Source organism: Girardinichthys multiradiatus, chromosome 18 (genome assembly GCF_021462225.1).
Source record: "Girardinichthys multiradiatus isolate DD_20200921_A chromosome 18, DD_fGirMul_XY1, whole genome shotgun sequence".
Lineage (NCBI taxonomy): Eukaryota > Metazoa > Chordata > Actinopteri > Cyprinodontiformes > Goodeidae > Girardinichthys > Girardinichthys multiradiatus.
The window spans coordinates 17649783-17668998 of NC_061810.1; the positions used below are offsets into that span (position 1 = coordinate 17649783).

Below are 19216 nucleotides of genomic sequence, written 5' to 3' on the forward strand. Positions count from 1 at the left end.
ATCCTAGAACCAATTGTGGGGAGATAGAGGAGACAACAAAGAACTCACCCCATTCATGGTGGTTACCTGAGGTAATGATGTGAAGGTGGGGCACTTTAAACTTCACCTGAGATATGGTTTGACCAGTGATGCCCGAAACAGAAAGGGGGTGGTTGAGAGACTGAGAAGGTATCTTAAGTTTGTCAACTAGATCCAAGGAAATAAGATTCTGTTCCGCACCAGAATCAATAAAAGCATCCACTGGACACTTTTCTTGGCCAATAATAATAGTGACTGGAAAACACAGACGAGATATAGGGGAAAAATGGGACATGCTCATCAAAGTCCCCTGACCTATTGACGAGCCCCCTCTTTTCCCTTCTTAGGGCATCTTGCAACATAATGTGCACCTTGTCCACAATACAAACAAAGACCAGCCCCAAAACGACATTGTCGCTCTTCAGGAGAGAGACGAGTGTGACCAACCTGCATAGGCTCAGGTTCCACAGATCCCTCCGAAGAGGAAGTGGGTGTATCAAGGTAAGCGGTCCGAGGTGCCATAAAGTGCTGCCACTCTGACTTATGATTCCTCTCTGCTTGTCTCTCTCTTAGGCGGTTGTCAATACGGATTGACAGTTTGATTAAATCATCCAGTCTCACGGGTTGATCTCTTAAAACCAACTGGTCCTTTATCTGATCTGTAAGGGAATTCACAAAAATACCCTTGAGTGCCGCTTCATCCCAACCCACCTCCTGTGCTGCCACCCGGAAGTCGATGGCGAACTCCGCCAATGTCCTCTTTCCCTGTTTGAGGGTACGTAACTTCTTAGCAGCTGTCTCCTGTTGGAGTTGTTGATCAAAGACTTCCTTGAAGTGACTGAAAAAAACAGCGTAACTCAGAGACTCAATAGGGTTAATTGTGAGAAAAGCGTGCGCCCAGCGTAAAGCAGATCCTTTTAGGGAGGTAACAATAAAAGTGATCTTGGAAGCAGCAGTCGGAAACAGAGAGGGGGAACGACTAAAAGCCAACTCACATTGGAGAGAAAACCCACCAAAATTATTAGGGTTGCCATCAAAAAGTTCAGACGGACGGAAATCAGGTTCTCGGATTCCGGACGAGTGGGTTGTGGGTGGCTGAGGATTCTCAGAACGAGCTGGAGGATTGGAAGGAGCGGGTGAGAGTTTGGTTAATATTTCACTTAAGGCATGTACCATACAACCAAGTTCCGTGAGATGGGCATCTGTCGTCCTTTGTTGTTGTAGCAACTGTTGAAGCATGGTCTCAGTGGATTGGAGGCGTTCCCTCCAGGAGGTCTGTTCATCTTCATCTGATTTGTTTTTCGACATGTCTGCTGGCTGGAACATACTATCATTAATTTACTCAGGTTGTCGAAATATAACCAAATCAGAAGATGACACAGATTCGATGCACAGAATTAGATTGAAATGAGGTTTTATTGTTCCAACTTAGGTAGACCTTGATTAGAGTTGTTAGAAGCCAGAGGATGAGGAAGCCCCAAGGATCCGAGCAGAGAGAGAGTGTTCTGGCGGTGGAAATATTTACAGTGCAGATTTCCTGAAGAAGAGTTCCATATGGCGACAGGCAGGCAGACAGATGGGCAGATCGACAGGAAGGCAGGACAACAAGCGATCAGGCAGGCTGACAGAAGTCCACATAACAGAGACTATGTTCCAGCAACAGACTGTGTCAGCAGCTGTCTTAAAAAGCCATGAGCTCATTAGCTGGATGAGTTGCAGCTGAGAACAATGAAGTGCCAGAACCAGCCAGCAGAGATCTCACAGATATAGCACCAGTTTTGTTAGGCAATGCTGAATAAAACCAACAGCAATTAACTGGATCCACATTATCATAAGACGTTCAGACGCTGGGATGCAGGGGACACATTTTTGCCTGACAACAAAATGCAGGTCTGTTTTTCTGCTCACTTAATGCAAAAAATAAAGGGAGGTGCGTACCCTGCTGCACACTCACATAAACACAAAGTATTTCTCTGTGGTGTGACCTTGGAAATTAATTTGTAGCTTGTAAAAAGTGCTTTCCCACAGACACACAAAGCACACACTGAAAGTGAGGTAGGTGGGAAAAACTCAGCTATTGACATTCGCCCACTCTGCATCCCTGAGCACCGAGCACAACACAGTCTTCAGAGAAAAGCTCTCTCTTGCTCAAGGACCATTACAAACAAATGTGTCCATATTCATAGGAACTCATTTTGAACTGGGTAAATACAAATGCATACAGCAGTTCTTCTCAGTGAAGCGGCAAAGCTTTTCTCCTGATATCAGCAGTAACAGGGAGGCTGGATAAAGCACGGAGGAGAGAAACTGCTTGTAAAAAATAATAGAACAAGTACAAATGCCTAGCAAGCTGATGGAATCGGATGGAAGTTTTCATTTACTTTACATAGCCTAATAATACCAAAATAACAACTTTTTTCAATTGCTGTATAGAAGCTAAATGATAAAGAACTGTAAATTATCCAACTGCAGGATAATTGAATTTGATGAATTTAGGTTTAGTTAGTGAAAGCTAACTTTTACTTTGTTAGTGGTTGACTGTTAGCCAGTTGCAGTGTTCTCAAAATGTTCACAAATTGCACTGCACACTGTCACCATTTCCTTTTATTACAAGGTACATTAGGTATGGCCATGCAAATGATTAAAATCATTTGCGTGGCTGTAGTGGAAGAGACTTCCTGATTGCTTCTGTTGCCGAAAGTTAGCAGCCAACTCTACAAGACATCTTAATTAGTCTATTCTTGTCAAAACAACAAAGGAATGCATCTGCTTCCTTTTCTATATACCACCATCATATCCGTCTTTGATTTTAATGGCAAACACAATCCCGTAGGAACATTGTCTTACTTTTCTTTTGGCCCTGTAGCATACACAATGGGATCGCCACATAAGCCTGGCTGTCACAGATTTCCTTAATGAGCAGCCCTCACATGTCATATAACGCAGATGTGCACTGCTGCTATAGAGTTACAATCCCGACTTCATTATCATAGCAGTAACACTTTATCTCACGCTCTGCTATGTAGATGTTCCACTTACCTCTATATGCAGGATGCTTGAAACTCAAAATGAAACTGATGGGATGACTTTTTTCATATTTTTAATTACCTGAGCACTTGAAAGCATTTGTAGAGTGTTTTTTAAACATGAGATGGTGGCAGCATAATGTATTCCATCTTCACACAGCAGAACATTATAAATTCCAAACCAGAAATCTTAATAAATATGCATAATTGATAATGGGAGGGTATTAGAAGTTGCACTCATACTTTAAAGATGTGACAGGACTTAATATCCCCTGCATTCCCTTATGTTTAGACCTAAATAACGTTTTTTTTTTTTATATATGTCAGCATACATGGCACGATTGGAAACAGTGTGACAGCAGCTTTAATTAAAAGTTTGTCTCAAACATACAGTGTCAAGCTAATAGGAATCTGCTTAATATCCAGTCTCATAGTAAAAACACCTTTATTGCACCAGATTAGGTCAACATATGGATAGCGCTTCTTAGACAGATTTTTACGTAGAGGAAAATTATTGTGGTGTTTCTGTATCATCAGATTTTGTCCAAAATATCTTTTTTCCCCATCCCACCAAATAGTGAGCAACGTAAATGTTTTCACCACTCTACAGTAGCAACCACCATCTCTGATTAATTTCTCAGTCAGGGAGTATTTTGTCCTATCACAGACACTGGTAACCTTAAAGTAATGATTTGTAGCAGTTTAAAACATAATGTAAGGTGGTTTTATTTGGTAGAGTATAAAGCTTTAAATCAGAACAAAACAAACCACACTGATCACAACACTGAATTTACTTGTTCACACTGGGTATTAGATAATTAAAACTGCAAGATTCCTCTCTCTGAATATTGCGGTCTTAGGATTGTTGGAGAACAATGTAGAAAGTGCTACATCAACACCACCTCCCACCTCATTTCAAAAAGGCAAAGGCGTAATTTCAAATAGGCTCACCTCAGAGATCAAAGTCATCTTTTTTAATTAGCATTGGACATGCTCCCAAACTGACGATGACCTATTTTCTTTACAGTTTTTAATTAGCCTTGCTGTTCTAAATTATTGTAGGAGTGAATCCTTCTTGGTTTGTCAGATATGTTAGTAAATCATTTCTGCATTAGACCTTTGAATGCTATAAAGAGCTGAATTCACATATTCCCTCTGCAGGACTTTAAAGCCCCTAGCTTCCTTGTTTGTTTTTTCATCCTCAAGTGGGTTACACATATATATTCTTGCCAAAATTCAGCGAATGTTGACCTAAAAACCAAGCTTACCGTGCCAATCAATACGCAACCAGCCCCTCATGTGTTTTTGTATGTTGATCACTGGGGTCTCCCTCGTCATTTTACTCCTCTCTGGTGTTTTAAGGCCTTGGGGCTGATGAAATTTTGTTTCACACACTGACATTCAGCTAGAAACAGAAATATACCAACAGAAAGGCTCACTGCATGAAAGCAGACACACACACACACAGGTTTCTGAATATTATCTCTGTTGATAGACATAAGCTTGCATCTGCAGAACCTTCCATATACAAGCACATATAAGCGAGTATAGGAGGATCTCATTTGAAATTTTTAGAAAATTTTACCTTTATTGTTCACTAATGGTCTCTATCAAACCTCAGAAAGACAGAACAGTTCTTTTATGTTGAGGTCAGATTACACACAGACATGTATTTTAAAACCAGTATATTTGGACCAGATTTTATTTAGAGGTTATCAGAGTAAAGGAGGCTAAATACAAGTTCCTTAAATTCTTAATTGTAAAATGTTTTGAAAACCATGCATCCTTCATTTTACTTTACACTTACAGTAATGTGACAAAATGTGCAAGAATTTAAGGGTAATGAATACTTCTTTAAAGGTTTTGAGGCACTAGTGGCCTTTATTTGCATTACTCAGACAGGAAATGGGCAAATGGAGAATGGGGGAAGACTTGCAGGAAAGGTAGTAAGGTCCCAAGGTCAAGGACTGATACCCTCCATATAGAATTAAAAACATCTCGAAAGCTAATTAGAGAAATGCAGCAAGGAGGGACATATTGGGCCTTGAAAGCCAACCAAAGAAAGAAAAGCAAAAAATTTATTAATTATAATATACTTTTCTATTTTAAAGGGGTAAAACAATTATGCATATGTTGGTAGTGCCTGAAAGGCAAGTAAAAAATGTTGGTTATTTCATTAAATCACTATTTTGTTATTTTGCAGTCTTAATCTAAACCACATCCAGCTTTTCAGATCCAAAAAGGCATTGTCTGCCATACAATGTTTCATACTGACCAATTGATAACCTCTTTTGGAACATTTCATACCTGCTTTATTAACCAATTGTTTGAATTTCCTATCAATAGGTATCTATAATGTATTCATATTTTACTGTAAGAATGTGATTATGCAACTATAAATAGGAATTATATGCCCAAAAGGTCTATGATAGTTGCTCTGGTTTGGAATAGGTCAAACACTATTTCCATCATGGGATAAGAGGTGGAGGTGGTGGAGGAGTATAAATACCTCGGTGTTCACCTGGACACCAGACTAGAGTGGAGATGCAACAGAAGCCATCTACAAGAAGGGACAGAGCAGACTGTACTTCTTGAGGAAGCTTAGGTCCTTTGGTGTTTGCAGCAAGATGCTGCATATCTTCTATAAGTCTGTTGTGGAGAGTTTGATCTCTTCTGTCATCATCTGCTGGGGAAGCAGCATCAGAGCCAGGGACTTAAAAAAGCTCAACAAGCTGATAAAGAAGGCTGGCTCTGTTCTGGGGACTTCTCTGGAACATCTGGAGATCATTGTGGAAAGACGGATTCTTCATAAAATGAAGAACATTACGGAGAACCCTGAGCATCCTCTTCATGAGACTGTCCTACAACAACAGAGTGTCTTCAGTCAGAGGCTTCTTCCGATTTGCTGCAAGACAGACAGCTACAGGAGATCCTTCCTGTCCACAGCCATCAGCATCTACAACGGCTCTTTGAGGAAACCTTCATAATATGAGCTATAACAACATTTAATTTCCCTTCAGGATTAATAAAATATTTTTGAATTGAATTTGAATCAGAGGTCATAATCTCTCAAAATTCATAAGTATTAGCTGGTCTATATGTGGACCAGAACCACATTCAATAAAAGTAGGTTGTAATGTAAAGACTTTGGAAAATAATTTGTAATTGAATTTAAATATAATGTCAAACGTGTGGTTCTCGGACCGGACAGAAGTGCAAACAGGCAGGCAGAGGCAGCGGTATGTCGAAAATAATAAAAGAAAAAACAGGGCGGGCCATGAGGGCAGGCATGGATGTGACATGGCAAAAAACAAACAGTATTCTCCAGCAAGGAGTAGACAGAACAGAAGAGTGTATATGGAGTATGGAACCGGTGAAAACAGTGAGACTGATTGGCAGAAGCAGCTGGACCGGATGAAGATAATTGTGGTGACAGTGGCTTAGAATAGAAACAAAACATTATTGGAATTGAACAGAGAAGCAAAGACAATGAAACCAAAGGATAAATCTTACAGAAATAACAAAACTATGAACTATAAACAGACCAAGCAAGAAACCAAACCTAAAGGAATTAACTAAAACTCTATCTGGAAAACATAAACAATTATGATCAGAGGCAGAACCCAGAACAAATCTCAGCACCTACAAATCAAGACATACATACAAAATCTGAGCACTTATTTTGATTATTTATCTCTATAATTTATTAAATACCTCATTGCTAAGAGAAATAAACCAATACACAATGGTTAGGTACATGAGATCAAAAAACAAGTAGATTGGGTTTAAATGACAATAGCTAAGTATGACATGGGGGTAACAACTATAATGACTTTAAGACAAAATTACACGGAGACAGAAAAACAACTGAGGAAAATGGTGCGTTCTCCTTGTATTTGGAAGTTCCCAGTCAAAATACAATAAGAATACCTCCTGAAGTCAGAATTCCAACTGGGAAAGGTGAATGGTTAGCACTTCTGAAATTGATATCTCTTTAAATCTGTGACACACATAGTGGTGTAAAATATTAATTTGTGAACATGTTCCTTTTATGTTTTAACTAACAAAATTAAGAAACATAAGATAAGCAATTGTTATTGACTTCTATTGGCTTGCAATAGCAGTTAGCTAGCACACTCATTAGCCAAGCCCACAGTTTTCTGACTTGCAACTATAATGCTCCCAACTCACTCTTTACTTCATTCCCAGTTTCATGCTCTGACTTCCGGCAGAAACTGAATGGAGCATCATTTTATTCGGTTTGTTTGTGTAATACTCATTTTTGCCACAAGAGGTGCTAGCCTTCAATCTAGTAGACTGAAGTTCTAGCCAACAGTCTGGACCTCAGGGAAGCACTACCTCATGTAAGATTGTATATCATATATGGTCACTCAATGCTAGCATTATATCGTTATGTTCAAATCTCCACCCCTGCTATTGCCATTACACGTCAAAGCAAATATAACAAATGTCAGTAACATTACATGACCCATGGACACAAAATCTCGCAACAAGCTATCAAACTATTTTGTAAAAGGAGTCTGTCTCCTTAAGAAGTTTTTAATTCTGAAAAGCACAACTCACAATTCATTATTTTTCTCCTCCTCTGAAAGCACAAACAGAATTATGTGCTCTGACTCCTCGGCAGCAGCTATTGCACACTCACTCGTTTAAGACAGAGGTAATAGGCCTGATAATTCATTGTGTTTGTGCATGATGATGAGGTCCTTAAATCCTTTAATTGAGAATCATCCATCACGGTCACATTCAGCTTCTACCCTCAGTCTCAAAAAGGGATGACAATCTTACCTCAGGATTGAAGATTTTAATCAAGGTAATGGTAGGCAGGCTGATGCCTGAATCCTAAAAAAATGGGCTAATACGTTTATAGTGATTACAGAAACACATACCGCACAATATGGAATAGGAATTTACTCCATAAACACATCAGCAAAAATGTCATCAGGATGTTTCATTACCTCCTCCTAGGAGGTTATGTTTTGTCCACGTTGGTCTCTGTTTGTCTCTCTGTGTACAAAATATACCAAAGTTCTGAATGAATTTGAATAAAATTTTCAGACAAGGTGATTTTGGATGGTGATGCGGAGCACCATCTTGATCCAGGATTTTTTTAAAGATTCTTTTTGCCAGAACTAATATTTGATAAAAACTCTTTTACCAGCATTAAAAAGATTTATACTGTAAAAATGTATCGTTTTTATACATATTTTGCCATGCAGTTGCAAACTGAATAAATAAATTGAAAGAAAATGTAAATGACGTGTGAATTACTACATGAAGGTACCAGAACCGAAATTTGCTTCACACAATAAGCTTTACGCAAAGCTTTACTTTTCTAAGAGTTATAGTGCACACAGAATTCGAGATTACCCTTATCCTACAAAGGAGTCCTCTAAAACTGTCTTTGTTATGCAGTCTCATCCTTTGACTGTGTGAAGATGAAAGAACAAAATATTGCACTTTCAAATACACCTTGGTTTTGTGGACAATCCAGATATGTGAGAAAATAAAGACAGTCTGAGGTTATCTGGTTGACAGAGAAGCAAAATCAGTCTGTACTCATAATTTAGGGATAGAAAACTAAAAGCATGGTTTGGAATTTGCTCTAAAAATAAAAAAAACAAGGTAAAATTGTGATGGTTTATTGAGACAATTTTACCATTGGCTGATTAGCATCAAATGTTTTATTTGCAAAATGCAGTCAGGTACTTATATTTTCAGCCCTAAACCTTCCAATTGAACTACAAACCTGAAAAAGTAAATATTGATTAAATGTAACAAATTGAAAATAATAATTTAGAGTGATGCGAAGTTTATGCTCCAATAGCTTTTTGACATGGAAAATATAAAAAATAACAATAACATCAGGTAAAAGATTACAGAGTCATACAGTGCCTTGCAAAAGTATTTATACCTCTTGAACCTTTTTTGACAATTTGAACACTAATCTATTTGTGGGGATTTTATGCAAAAGACCAACTCCAGGTAGTGCATAGTTGTGAAGTAAAAGGAAAAATATACATGTTTTTTTTTTTTTTTTTACAAATTCTTACAAGTAGCAATCTGAATGTGATGTAATACATTACATGTAAAGATGTAATAAATGAACCCCTTTACTCTGATACGCATTAATTAAAATCCACTGCAACCAAATGTTTTCAAAGTTAGGCCATAAAGCAGTATTGCTTTAAAGACCTCATGAAGCAATGTTGAGCCTATCAAAAAACAAAAAGCTAAGAGATCCACTATTACTCTGGAGGAGCTGTGGAAATCAACCGCTCAGGTGGGAGAATCTGTTGACAGAAGAAAGTAAGAAAGCCAAATAAAGTTCTGTTTGCAGTTTTCCACCTTTTACATCTTTGCCATCTCCGTTGTGGGGGACACAGCAAGATGTGAAAGGTATTCTTTGGGAGTAAAAACTGGCATTGCACACACACCATGCCTATAGTGATACATGGTGTTGGCAGAGTCATGCTGTGGGAAAACTGCTCAGGGTTGAAGTGGAGATGGATCAAACTCAAAGAATCCTGAAGGAAATTCTATTGGAGGCTGCAAAAGGCTTGAGACCGGGGCAGAGGTTGAACTTCTTACAGGACAGTAGTCTGTTTTTAGCTACAGCAATGATAGTCTTTCAACAGCTTTGATCATAGCCTATGGTCTCCACCATGGCAAACTTTGAAGTTAAAAAGCAACAATTTGTCAAATAAAGATGATGAAAATGTCTGTGTTTGACACTGCAGACAGAAAAGGGCACAGCCCAACAGCTAAAGCAGCTGGGATTAAAACAGCAGGCAGTAGAGTGTTGGACAATTCAATATCAATTAATGCAGGATTCAAAGCTCATCTTGACAGAGAAGTTAGTGTTTCCTCCTTTAGCTGCAAGACAGAGGTACACAGTCTCAACCCCTAGAGAACCTATGAATTAGCTGCAGAGTCAATTCAGGAGTCTCCTCTCTGCTTTTGGTCTCGTCTCTTGTCTGTCATGTGGTTGTCTACAGTAAGATCTGCGGATCAGACTCCACCAGATCAATATATTGTTTTAGGCATAGAAAGAAAAAATAAAATAGACAGAAAACACAGTTATGTGTTGAGGAATACTTGATTATTACGCAAAGGCAAAAAACAGCACAGTCATATGACTCAATAGCAGTCCTGGGATTACAATGTTCAGGACAGGAAACAAGTTAATCTTGCAATGCACAGGCCACTGCTGACTGAGTCACGGTAGAACTGTCTTAGGTCAGTATTATCTTGTCATGGCCTCTCAGAGTACCAACCTGCTCTGCTTTTTTACCTTAAAAATCCTGATGTCTGCTATTTGGAAGCAGGTTCCTGAGCTCCCGTGGATACATTTGATATGTTGACAGTAATAAGACCACTATTATTTTTTTTATACTGACTTGATCCAGTAAAGGAAATGCATAGTTAGTCAAATGGGAGGGGCACAGGTCACAAGCCCACCACAGACTGAAGAGAAGATGGAACAATCCTGCTCACCCAGTCTGAAGGGCACCATCCAACTACAAATGCATGTTTTAGCACACAGAGAGAAAATACAAACATCTGCAGAATTAACACACAGACTGTGGTTAGGAGAAACCTAAGCTAATATTTAGACACACTAGCTGAAGCACAACAGTGCAAACCATGGTCTACCAACTGACCCAAAAATATTTAGCTTGTTGTTTTTTTAAATATTGTTACAGAAAGTAGTAGTAGGTAAAACACAGCATATTACCTTATGGATTAAGAGTTGGAGCATGCTCTTCTTTCCTAATGTTTGCTGATACCAACTTGAATCAGTTTTGTCCTCCCTGAGTCGTCTGAGCTCCAGAGAAAATTAAAAGATAGTGCACTTTATGCTTTGCCCTTTGCCTGTGACACAACAGCTCATTTCCTCTGTAAGAACTCTGTTTCAGTCTTTGGTGGATTAATGGAGTTTATCACTCTATAAATGTATGAATGAGGAATATTAAAGGTATTTATCTCATCACTAGGCACCTCTTTGAAATGTTTTGTGCATTTTTTGTGTCTATAAAATGACGCTCGGTGGCGCTTGCTCTTATCCGACCAGAGCACCTGTTTTCCCATGTATGTTATGTTCCCTACATGGCTTGTGGCTAACTTTAAACAGAACTTTTAATAATTTTCTTTATGTAACGGCTTTCTTCCACTATTTCACAGAGGCCAGATTTGTGCAGTGCATGATTAATTGCTGTTCTGTCAACTGATTCTCCCACCTGAGTTGTGGATCTCTCCTGCTCCTCCAGAGTTACCATGGGGCTCTTGTTCTACTATCCTAATTAATGCTCTTCTTGCCTGGCCTGTCAGTTTAAGTCGATGGCCATGCCTCTGCAGTTTTACAGTAGTTCAATACTCTTTCATCATTTTCAAATGATGAACTGATCAGTACTCGCTAAGAGGTTCTAAGTTTGGGATATCCCTTTATAACTAAATTCTGCTTTAAACCTCTCCACAACTTCATGGTCTTCACGATACTGATTGTTCACTATTGTTCTCTAACAAATCTCAGAGGCCTTCACAGAACCACTGGATTTATAATGATATTAAATTCTACACAGCTGACTCCATTCATTAATTGGGTAGTTTCTCAATGGTTGCACTGGGTTTTATTCAGTGGTATCAGACCAAAAAGGGGTGGGTCAGTATGCATTTTGCACTTTTAAGATTCACAATTATGCACCACTCTTAGTTGGTCTATCACAGTAATCCCAAACAAAATATGTTGACATTTGTGATTCTTATGTACCAAACTATAAAGATGTTCAGGGTGTGAAGGATTTTGCAAGGTACTATACATTTTAGCTGTATGGGTTGGAATCTGTTTTCTAAAGGACAGTTTCCAGTAGTGATGTGTAGTTTTCACAGCAGATTAAACTATTCAGATATAAACTTATACAGATATAACTATGTTCAAGCTCCAACCTCTAAAAAAAAAAAACGTTTTTTTGACCTTCTTCACGATTGCTCAGCAACTGGAGAATAGCTGTTAGGAGTTTAACAAAGAAAAATAAATAAATTAATCACTCAACCTTTTACTCTTTCCTTTCCCCTCCAGATGAGTCCAAGGCGGACGTCCCAGAGGATTTTGACATTGACATGGACGCCCCAGAGACTGAAAAGGCAGCGGTTACCATCCAGTCCCAGTTTAGGAAGTTCCAGAAGAAGAAGCGCGATGAGAAGTCCTAGTGAGCGTCATGTTGATCTGTCGCCGTGTGGAAACGACAGCACTTTGGCGCCGGTGTGACATTTGCATGTAAACAAATTCATACCTGTTGAATCTGAAGGGGTTGTGAGAGGGTTGGGTGGGGAAGGGAATGCAATAGCCTGTTAATCTTATGACTATGTCTGTGAATTCTCATTACCCTGTCATTATGATTGCTATTATTTAGTATTTTGACTGCTGTATCAATAGATACGAGAGGAAGGTTAAAGATTTAGGTTTCTGTCCTGCCATATATACTTCATGTATCATAAGTTCTCTATGTTTTTGTACTTATCCTCATAATCTCGCTGTGCTAGCCCTTCCTGTACTGTACCTAGGACTGTTTCCTGAGCTGATGTTAAAGCGTGGTTTTAGGAAACCAGGCCAGGAACTTTTCATTCACCCTGAAGCATTTTTCTTACCTGCATGGATCTGTCCAAGCTCTGTATCAGTGTACATTGAATAAATAAAAACTGTGTGGAAACTGTGTGCGTGCATAAAAAAACTGCAATCTGTCACCACAAACTGAATGTGCTACTTCCGTATCCTGTGCACACTTGTACTCTTATGATAATACTAAAAGTAGAAAGTTGTCTGAATGAGCCTGGTTGAGTTGCAGAAGGTCATCAGCTTGACCTCCAGAGACGTCACAGCAAAGCTGACACGCACTTACACCTAAGAGAAATTTAGAGAAGCCAATTAACCTAATATGCATGGTTTTGTACCAAAGTAGGAACCAAGTACCTGGGAAACCCACATATGGGGAGTAGGGAATATGCAAAGTCCACACAGAAAACCACCAGCTGAGATTCGAGCCAATGACCTTTGCTACAGTGCAGTGTGAGCAGGAAATACAAAGCAATAAATGCTACTGAAATACAGAATTATAAAACAAAAACAAACAAAATGTAATTCACAGAATTCCAACAAACAGCAAAATCTTATGAAAAACACAACATAAGACAACATTCCCAAGCTATACTATTACATCACTTATACATCTAAAGCAGTGGTTTTTCAGTCTATCCATTGTGTTTCAGCACATGCTTGAACTAAGGATGACCAAATTAATGTTATTTATTTCTAATATAGAAGTTATATCTAAAAAACTTTTGTGATTAGCTATCTTTTTTTATCCAGATCATAAAGTTAAAATGACAACCTACCTGCCATCCAGAAGGTGGAAGCAATATCATCAAACATGACTAAAACTATGAGCATCACCATCACAGACAGTACTGGACATTAGAATGGTAATGATGATGATGTATCAATGTCAGTTCTTAGCTTGTCTGTATTTCCTGGAGATTTATTGTAACTTCCCAATGTAAAATGTTTAGCAATTACACTGGTTTCCAGTGCAAATGGGTTCCTGCATCTCTTCTTTCAAAATATAAAACTAAATATTGCTAAGTGGAAAAGGTTTAAACTCACCTCCCTTTCTGTCTGAGGGGGCTTTTTCTGTACATATATTCAAAACTTGAAGTTGAACTGATTCTCTTATTCAGGTTCGTGACTGGGCATAACTGGTGTTTGAGTTAATTATATGTTAGTCAGTGATAACCTTTTACACCACAAGAAATTGAGCCCACATATCACCTTTGTAAGTCTGGGAGGATTAAAAGTGTTTCTCGGTTTTCACAGATCCCTTTTATCTGCAGCTAGATGGTTTATAGCGACCAAAAAAAATACTAAAGAAAGTATTACAAAAAGTAAAACATCTCAGTAATGTTTTCAGACTCACTATTTAAGCTTCAAAATAATAGTCTTACAGACCTTTAAAAAGTAAATAATGTTTAAAATCCTTTAAATATATATTTTAATTTTATTTCCTTGCTCGTAAATGCATTGGGAAAATTATACATTCTATTCTAAACTAGAACTACTGAAGAAAGATTTATTCCAGCTCATAGTTCTTGGATTGGCAACATTTTTTATGTCACCCACAAGTTTTCTATTGGGCTAAGGACCTGGGTTTGAGTTGGTGATCCACAATGTTAATCTTGTTGGTCTGGAACCAAGATTCTGCTTGCTTACTGGTGTGGTTGGAGTTGATTTCCATTTCAGCAGCATTTTCTCTTCAGCTTAAGTCAAAATGACTCCTCCAAGTATTTTGATGTATTCAAACATATTTGATATATTCAGACAATGTAAGAAATTGCACCGAGACCACAGTATGAGAACTGTCCCCATAAAATGATGGCAGTACCACCATTTTTGTTAGTGTAATGAGACTTAAATTCAATGTTGTTAGGTCTGACAAACCTGTGGCCTCCAGACCCCCCACCCATCACTTCTCAAAATATTGCACAATTTCCCTGTACGCCAGACAATCACTGGTAGCTTAGTTTCACATTCTGATTGTTACAGCACTCACAGGTATATATAGACCTTTGGTCACCCTGGAGCTCAGCACTGTCTGAGTCTCCAGGGTGAGTTTTCAGAGAATGATCAACCTCACTAATGAAACTCCACACTGCTATAATTTCAAATGTTCTCCTTTAAATTAATGATTCAGTTACAATTAATCAGCATGATGGATCTCATGACTATTGGGTCTTTTGTTTTTTTCATTTCTCTATTACATTAAATGTTGAATTGTTTTCCTTGTAGAAAAATAAAATCTCTACCAAAACAGTGATTAATCTAGTTTTGGATATTGGACAGTGGATAGTTGGAACACAGCTGTATTTACCTGCTAACAAGCCAACTTAGGGCTGGCTTTGTCAAACAATTGTACTCCTTTAAATGCATCCATGTTTTTGAATTTTCAGTCAAGGTCTCATTGAAGAGGCTGTCTCAGTGGAGTTTGTTTGTTTACTTGGTTGCTTTGTTTTCTCCCCCTGATTATTATTAAAAAGCATCCTGCCAAGTCTGAATGTCCATAGAGGAAAGCATCCCAGAGGCAAAGTGGGCTCTTGTGGTTACTATGTCAGTGTCCTCTACTAGAATTTGAATCATTACATTAACATATGCAGATTTTGTTCTGCTCTTGTTTCATATTTAGCGCATCTTCTCGCCTCTCAGGCATGATGACAAGGCAACAGTCCATTGTGTCTTCATCTACCTGTACTAACGTGTGTTGTGTCCTAACAACAAAAAAGCTTTTACAACAATCTGTTGACAGAGTTGTCTCACTCTGAAATTAATTTTTAGAGTATGGGTTCTGAAGTCAACAGAGGCACCTTTGTTTGTGCTGTCTGAGATCACACATAGCAGAGATGTGCTGTGAAGGCCATTGTGGCGATAATGACATGGTGATGCATGGACTGTAAGTGTGTTTCCACATGCGCTGAGAACAGAACTGTGAAAGTCACCACGTGCCGTCTGTGCTGCCTATGGAGATGAATTTCTCGTCTGCAGATGGTGGAGTAAATCTTTAATATCCGGAGGTAGAGGGTGAAAAAGCGACACGTAGTCTAGATGTATTTTAGTTATACTCTATCTGCTGATCTCTGCCTAAATCCACGGTGCATTAGTAAGGAAAAATGAATCATGTGTTTTTATGATATGTTACTGTTTTATTTGCTTTTGTACTGACAGCTACAGAAACCAGTTTCACAGTGCATGGACACAGATAATAATTATTCATCTGTGACATTTTCATGATTGGCTCACACATAAATATTTCGCAAATATATTTCATCAAAAGAATGTAACTATTCGGATAGCTTCTTTTCTCTAAAAAATCACTCCATATCATGGTTTTTACAGGAACGCAGCTCAGCCTAAACTTACATTATTCTTGTATGTTTTGACATATTGTTTGTAGACATGTCTATTTTGACCTTAGGTCTAATGCTCCCATTACATTCAGAGAACGATGACTCTTCTGGGTTTGCATCATTAAAATTGCATTAGTCATTAGTAGCCTGTCACTCCAATAGGAGCTTGGATTTGTTCTAAATAACGAGTGTGAGCCTGTGAGTACGTTGCAAGAGATTTCATTGTCAAAAATAACAGCCTGCTGTGTGCACGACTGACTGATGCTGCCACTGGAATCAGTATAATTAGACTCTTCACCTCGTAGACTCTAGTCTATAAGTGAAAATCAATTCTTCTGAAAGACTGTTTTTTCTGTGACATGTCTCAAGAAATGAGCACATAGGAATATTAGCATCGATTGATGACATAAAACTGTAATACCCACTGTGCAGATCAGAGCAATAAACTTGGCTTGACTCTAGAAACTGATTAATGTTAATAGTTCAGTTTTGCATCTTTGTTGTCAGGAAGCTCCCTGGCCAAATTTCAGTAAAATACAACTATCTTCTTGTTTTTATATCTATTGGTATTTTGGGACCTGACGTTATTAAAAACGAGTTAGAAGACCTGTATAGCAGAAATCAGCGTAAATTATGTCTGCAACAGCATTAATATATTTGTTTTAGCTCAGTGCATCTTAAGGAGACATTAAAGAATGACATTTTCTATTTTTTTGTTGAGAAAATTCACAGCAGATTTTGTGGTGACTGCTTAAGAAGTTTATAAATTGAATAGTTGTTTAATCAAATGAAGTTATCCTTAAACTAAAGCAATACTAGAAAGCACTGATAGAGCGCTGACCTCTCAGACATCTGAACACAGCACGTGAGCTGCTGATGTGGTTACGAACCATGTGGGAATTCATTATTCATTGACACTGAAGCAAATGTAGTTAAAGAATAAAAATAAAGTACATGAAGTACATTCCTTGGAGGAACAATAATTCACAGTCTGTGAGAAATATTGCATACAAATGCACGAATAAATGATTATGTTGTATCTCAACTCTGAGTAAAGCAAAGCCACTTTGTCGATCAGAAATTACTTTATGTACTCTATTGTTTGGTAATATTTCCAGGCTTTATATCCAATACAAAAGAAAGCGAGCTTATAAAATTTGGCCTTTCAGCTGATAACATTTTTCTTTGACTTAAAGTGCACTGCAAAACAAAATCTAATCTTTGTCGTGAAAATTAATCAATTCAGTTTCTCTAATTTGGACATTTTATACAACACAACACAAAATAGTGCATAGCTGTGAGGTGAAAGTAAAATGACTCCTAAATAAAACCCAGTGCAACAATTTAAGTAACCAATCCACCATCTAAAAATGGAAATTCATGGTGCAATAGCAGACCTACCAAGACAGTCAAGAGACCCATGGTAACTCTAGAGGAGCTGCAGAAACCCACAGCTCAAAGGAGAGTTTCTTGAAAAAACAGGTAGGTTTCTTAAGCATGGCCTTTATTAAAGAGTGGCTTGCAGTTGTAATGTGATAGAATGTGAGAAAAAAAAACAAGGCCCATGAATACCTTGCAAGGCATTGTACTTCCAACACGTTTAGTATAAACCTCACTCCTGTTCATCCTAATCAACAGACAATCCTAAACTTTTAGTTTTAATGTTTTGTATTTTTCTCTCAATAAAATCCGCTTTTGCTTTGGAAAGAATGTTTTAATAATTATTTAATTTTGTCATATGACTGTCAAAGCAGCCATAGCTGTAGATTTTTCTTTCTCTTAGCAATATTGTTGTCTTGAACTGACAGCAGTGTTGTGTTCATCTAAGCTATTTTTGCATAGTTCTAGCAAGAACTATTATCAATATTGATAACAGTAAGTGGACTAAATAGTGTATGAGGCAAAAACACTTCATGAAAACAATAATATTTAGTGTTGGCAGGCTTTACTGTCTGTGTACATTTGCTGTTTTTTTCAGAAACAAGGCCTAAGAAAGCTGAAATTAGATATTTGTTTATCACATTCACCACCCATAGGAAAAAAAGCAATTGTACAGTTGTGCCAGATTAGACCACTGATGTAAAGTCTGTTAAGAGTATCTCACAAGCTCACTGTAAGGCTAACTACAGTACAGACCAAAAGTTTGGACATACCTTCTCATTCAAGGAGTTGTCTTTATTTTCATGACTATGAATATTGTAGCTTCACACTGAAGGCATAAAAATTATGAATTAACACATGTGGAATTATATACTGAACAAAAAAGTGTGAAACAACTGAAAATATGTCTTATATTCTAGGTTCTTCAAAGTAGCCACCTTTTGCTTTGATTACTGCTCCGCACACTCTTGGTATTCTGTTGATGAGCTTCAGGAGGTAGTCACCTGAAATGGTTTTCACTTCACAGGTGTGACCTGTCAGGTTTAATAAGTGGGATTTCAAGCCTTATAAATGGGGTTGGGACCATTAGTTGTGTTGTGCAGGAGGTGGATGCAGTACACAGCTGATAGTCCTACTGAATAGACTGTTAGAATTTGTATTATGGCAAGAAAAAAGCAGCTAAGTAAAGACAAACGAGTGGCCATCATTACTTTAAGAAATGAAGGTCAGTCAGTCCGAACAATTGGGAAAACTTTGAAAGTGTCCACAAGTGCAGTCACGAAAACCATCAAGCGCTACAAAGAAACTGGCTCACATGAGGACCGCCCCAGGAAAGGAAGACCAAGAGTCACCTCTGCTGCGGACGATAAGTTCATCCAAGTCACCAGCCTCAGAAATCGCAGGTTAACAGCAGCTCAGATTAGAGAACAGGTCAATGCGTCACAGAGTTCTAGCAGCAGACATATCTAGAACAACTGTTAAGAGGAGACTGTGTGGATCAGGCCTTCATGGTAAAATAGCTGCTAGGAAACCACTGCTGAGGACAGGCAACAAGCAGAAGAGACTTGTTTGGGCTAAAGAACACAAGGAATGAACATTAGACCAGTGGAAATCTGTGCTTTGGTCTGATGAGTCCAAGCTTGAGATCTTTGGTTCCAACCACCGTGTCTTTGTGCGGCGCAGAAGAGGTGAACAGATGGACTCTACATGCCTGGTTCCCACCGTGAAGCATGGAAGAGGAGGCGATGGTGTGGGGGTGCTTTGCTGGTGACACTGTTGGGGATTTATTCAAAATTGAAGGCATACTGAACCAGCATGGC

At 38.3% G+C, this 19216-nt stretch overlaps 1 protein-coding gene across 1 annotated transcript in view; it reads left to right on the forward strand.

Moving 5' to 3' along the window:
• The window catches only part of pcp4b (Purkinje cell protein 4b), a 54045-nt gene extending 41267 nt beyond the window's left edge, over window positions 1-12778 (forward strand). Inside the window, exon 3 of the mRNA XM_047390915.1 lies at window positions 12145-12778. Within this exon, the coding sequence (XP_047246871.1) occupies window positions 12145-12275 (131 nt within the window). The 3' untranslated portion in view covers window positions 12276-12778. The remainder of the gene's footprint in view (window positions 1-12144) is intronic.
• Window positions 12779-19216: the final 6438 nt, after the last annotated feature.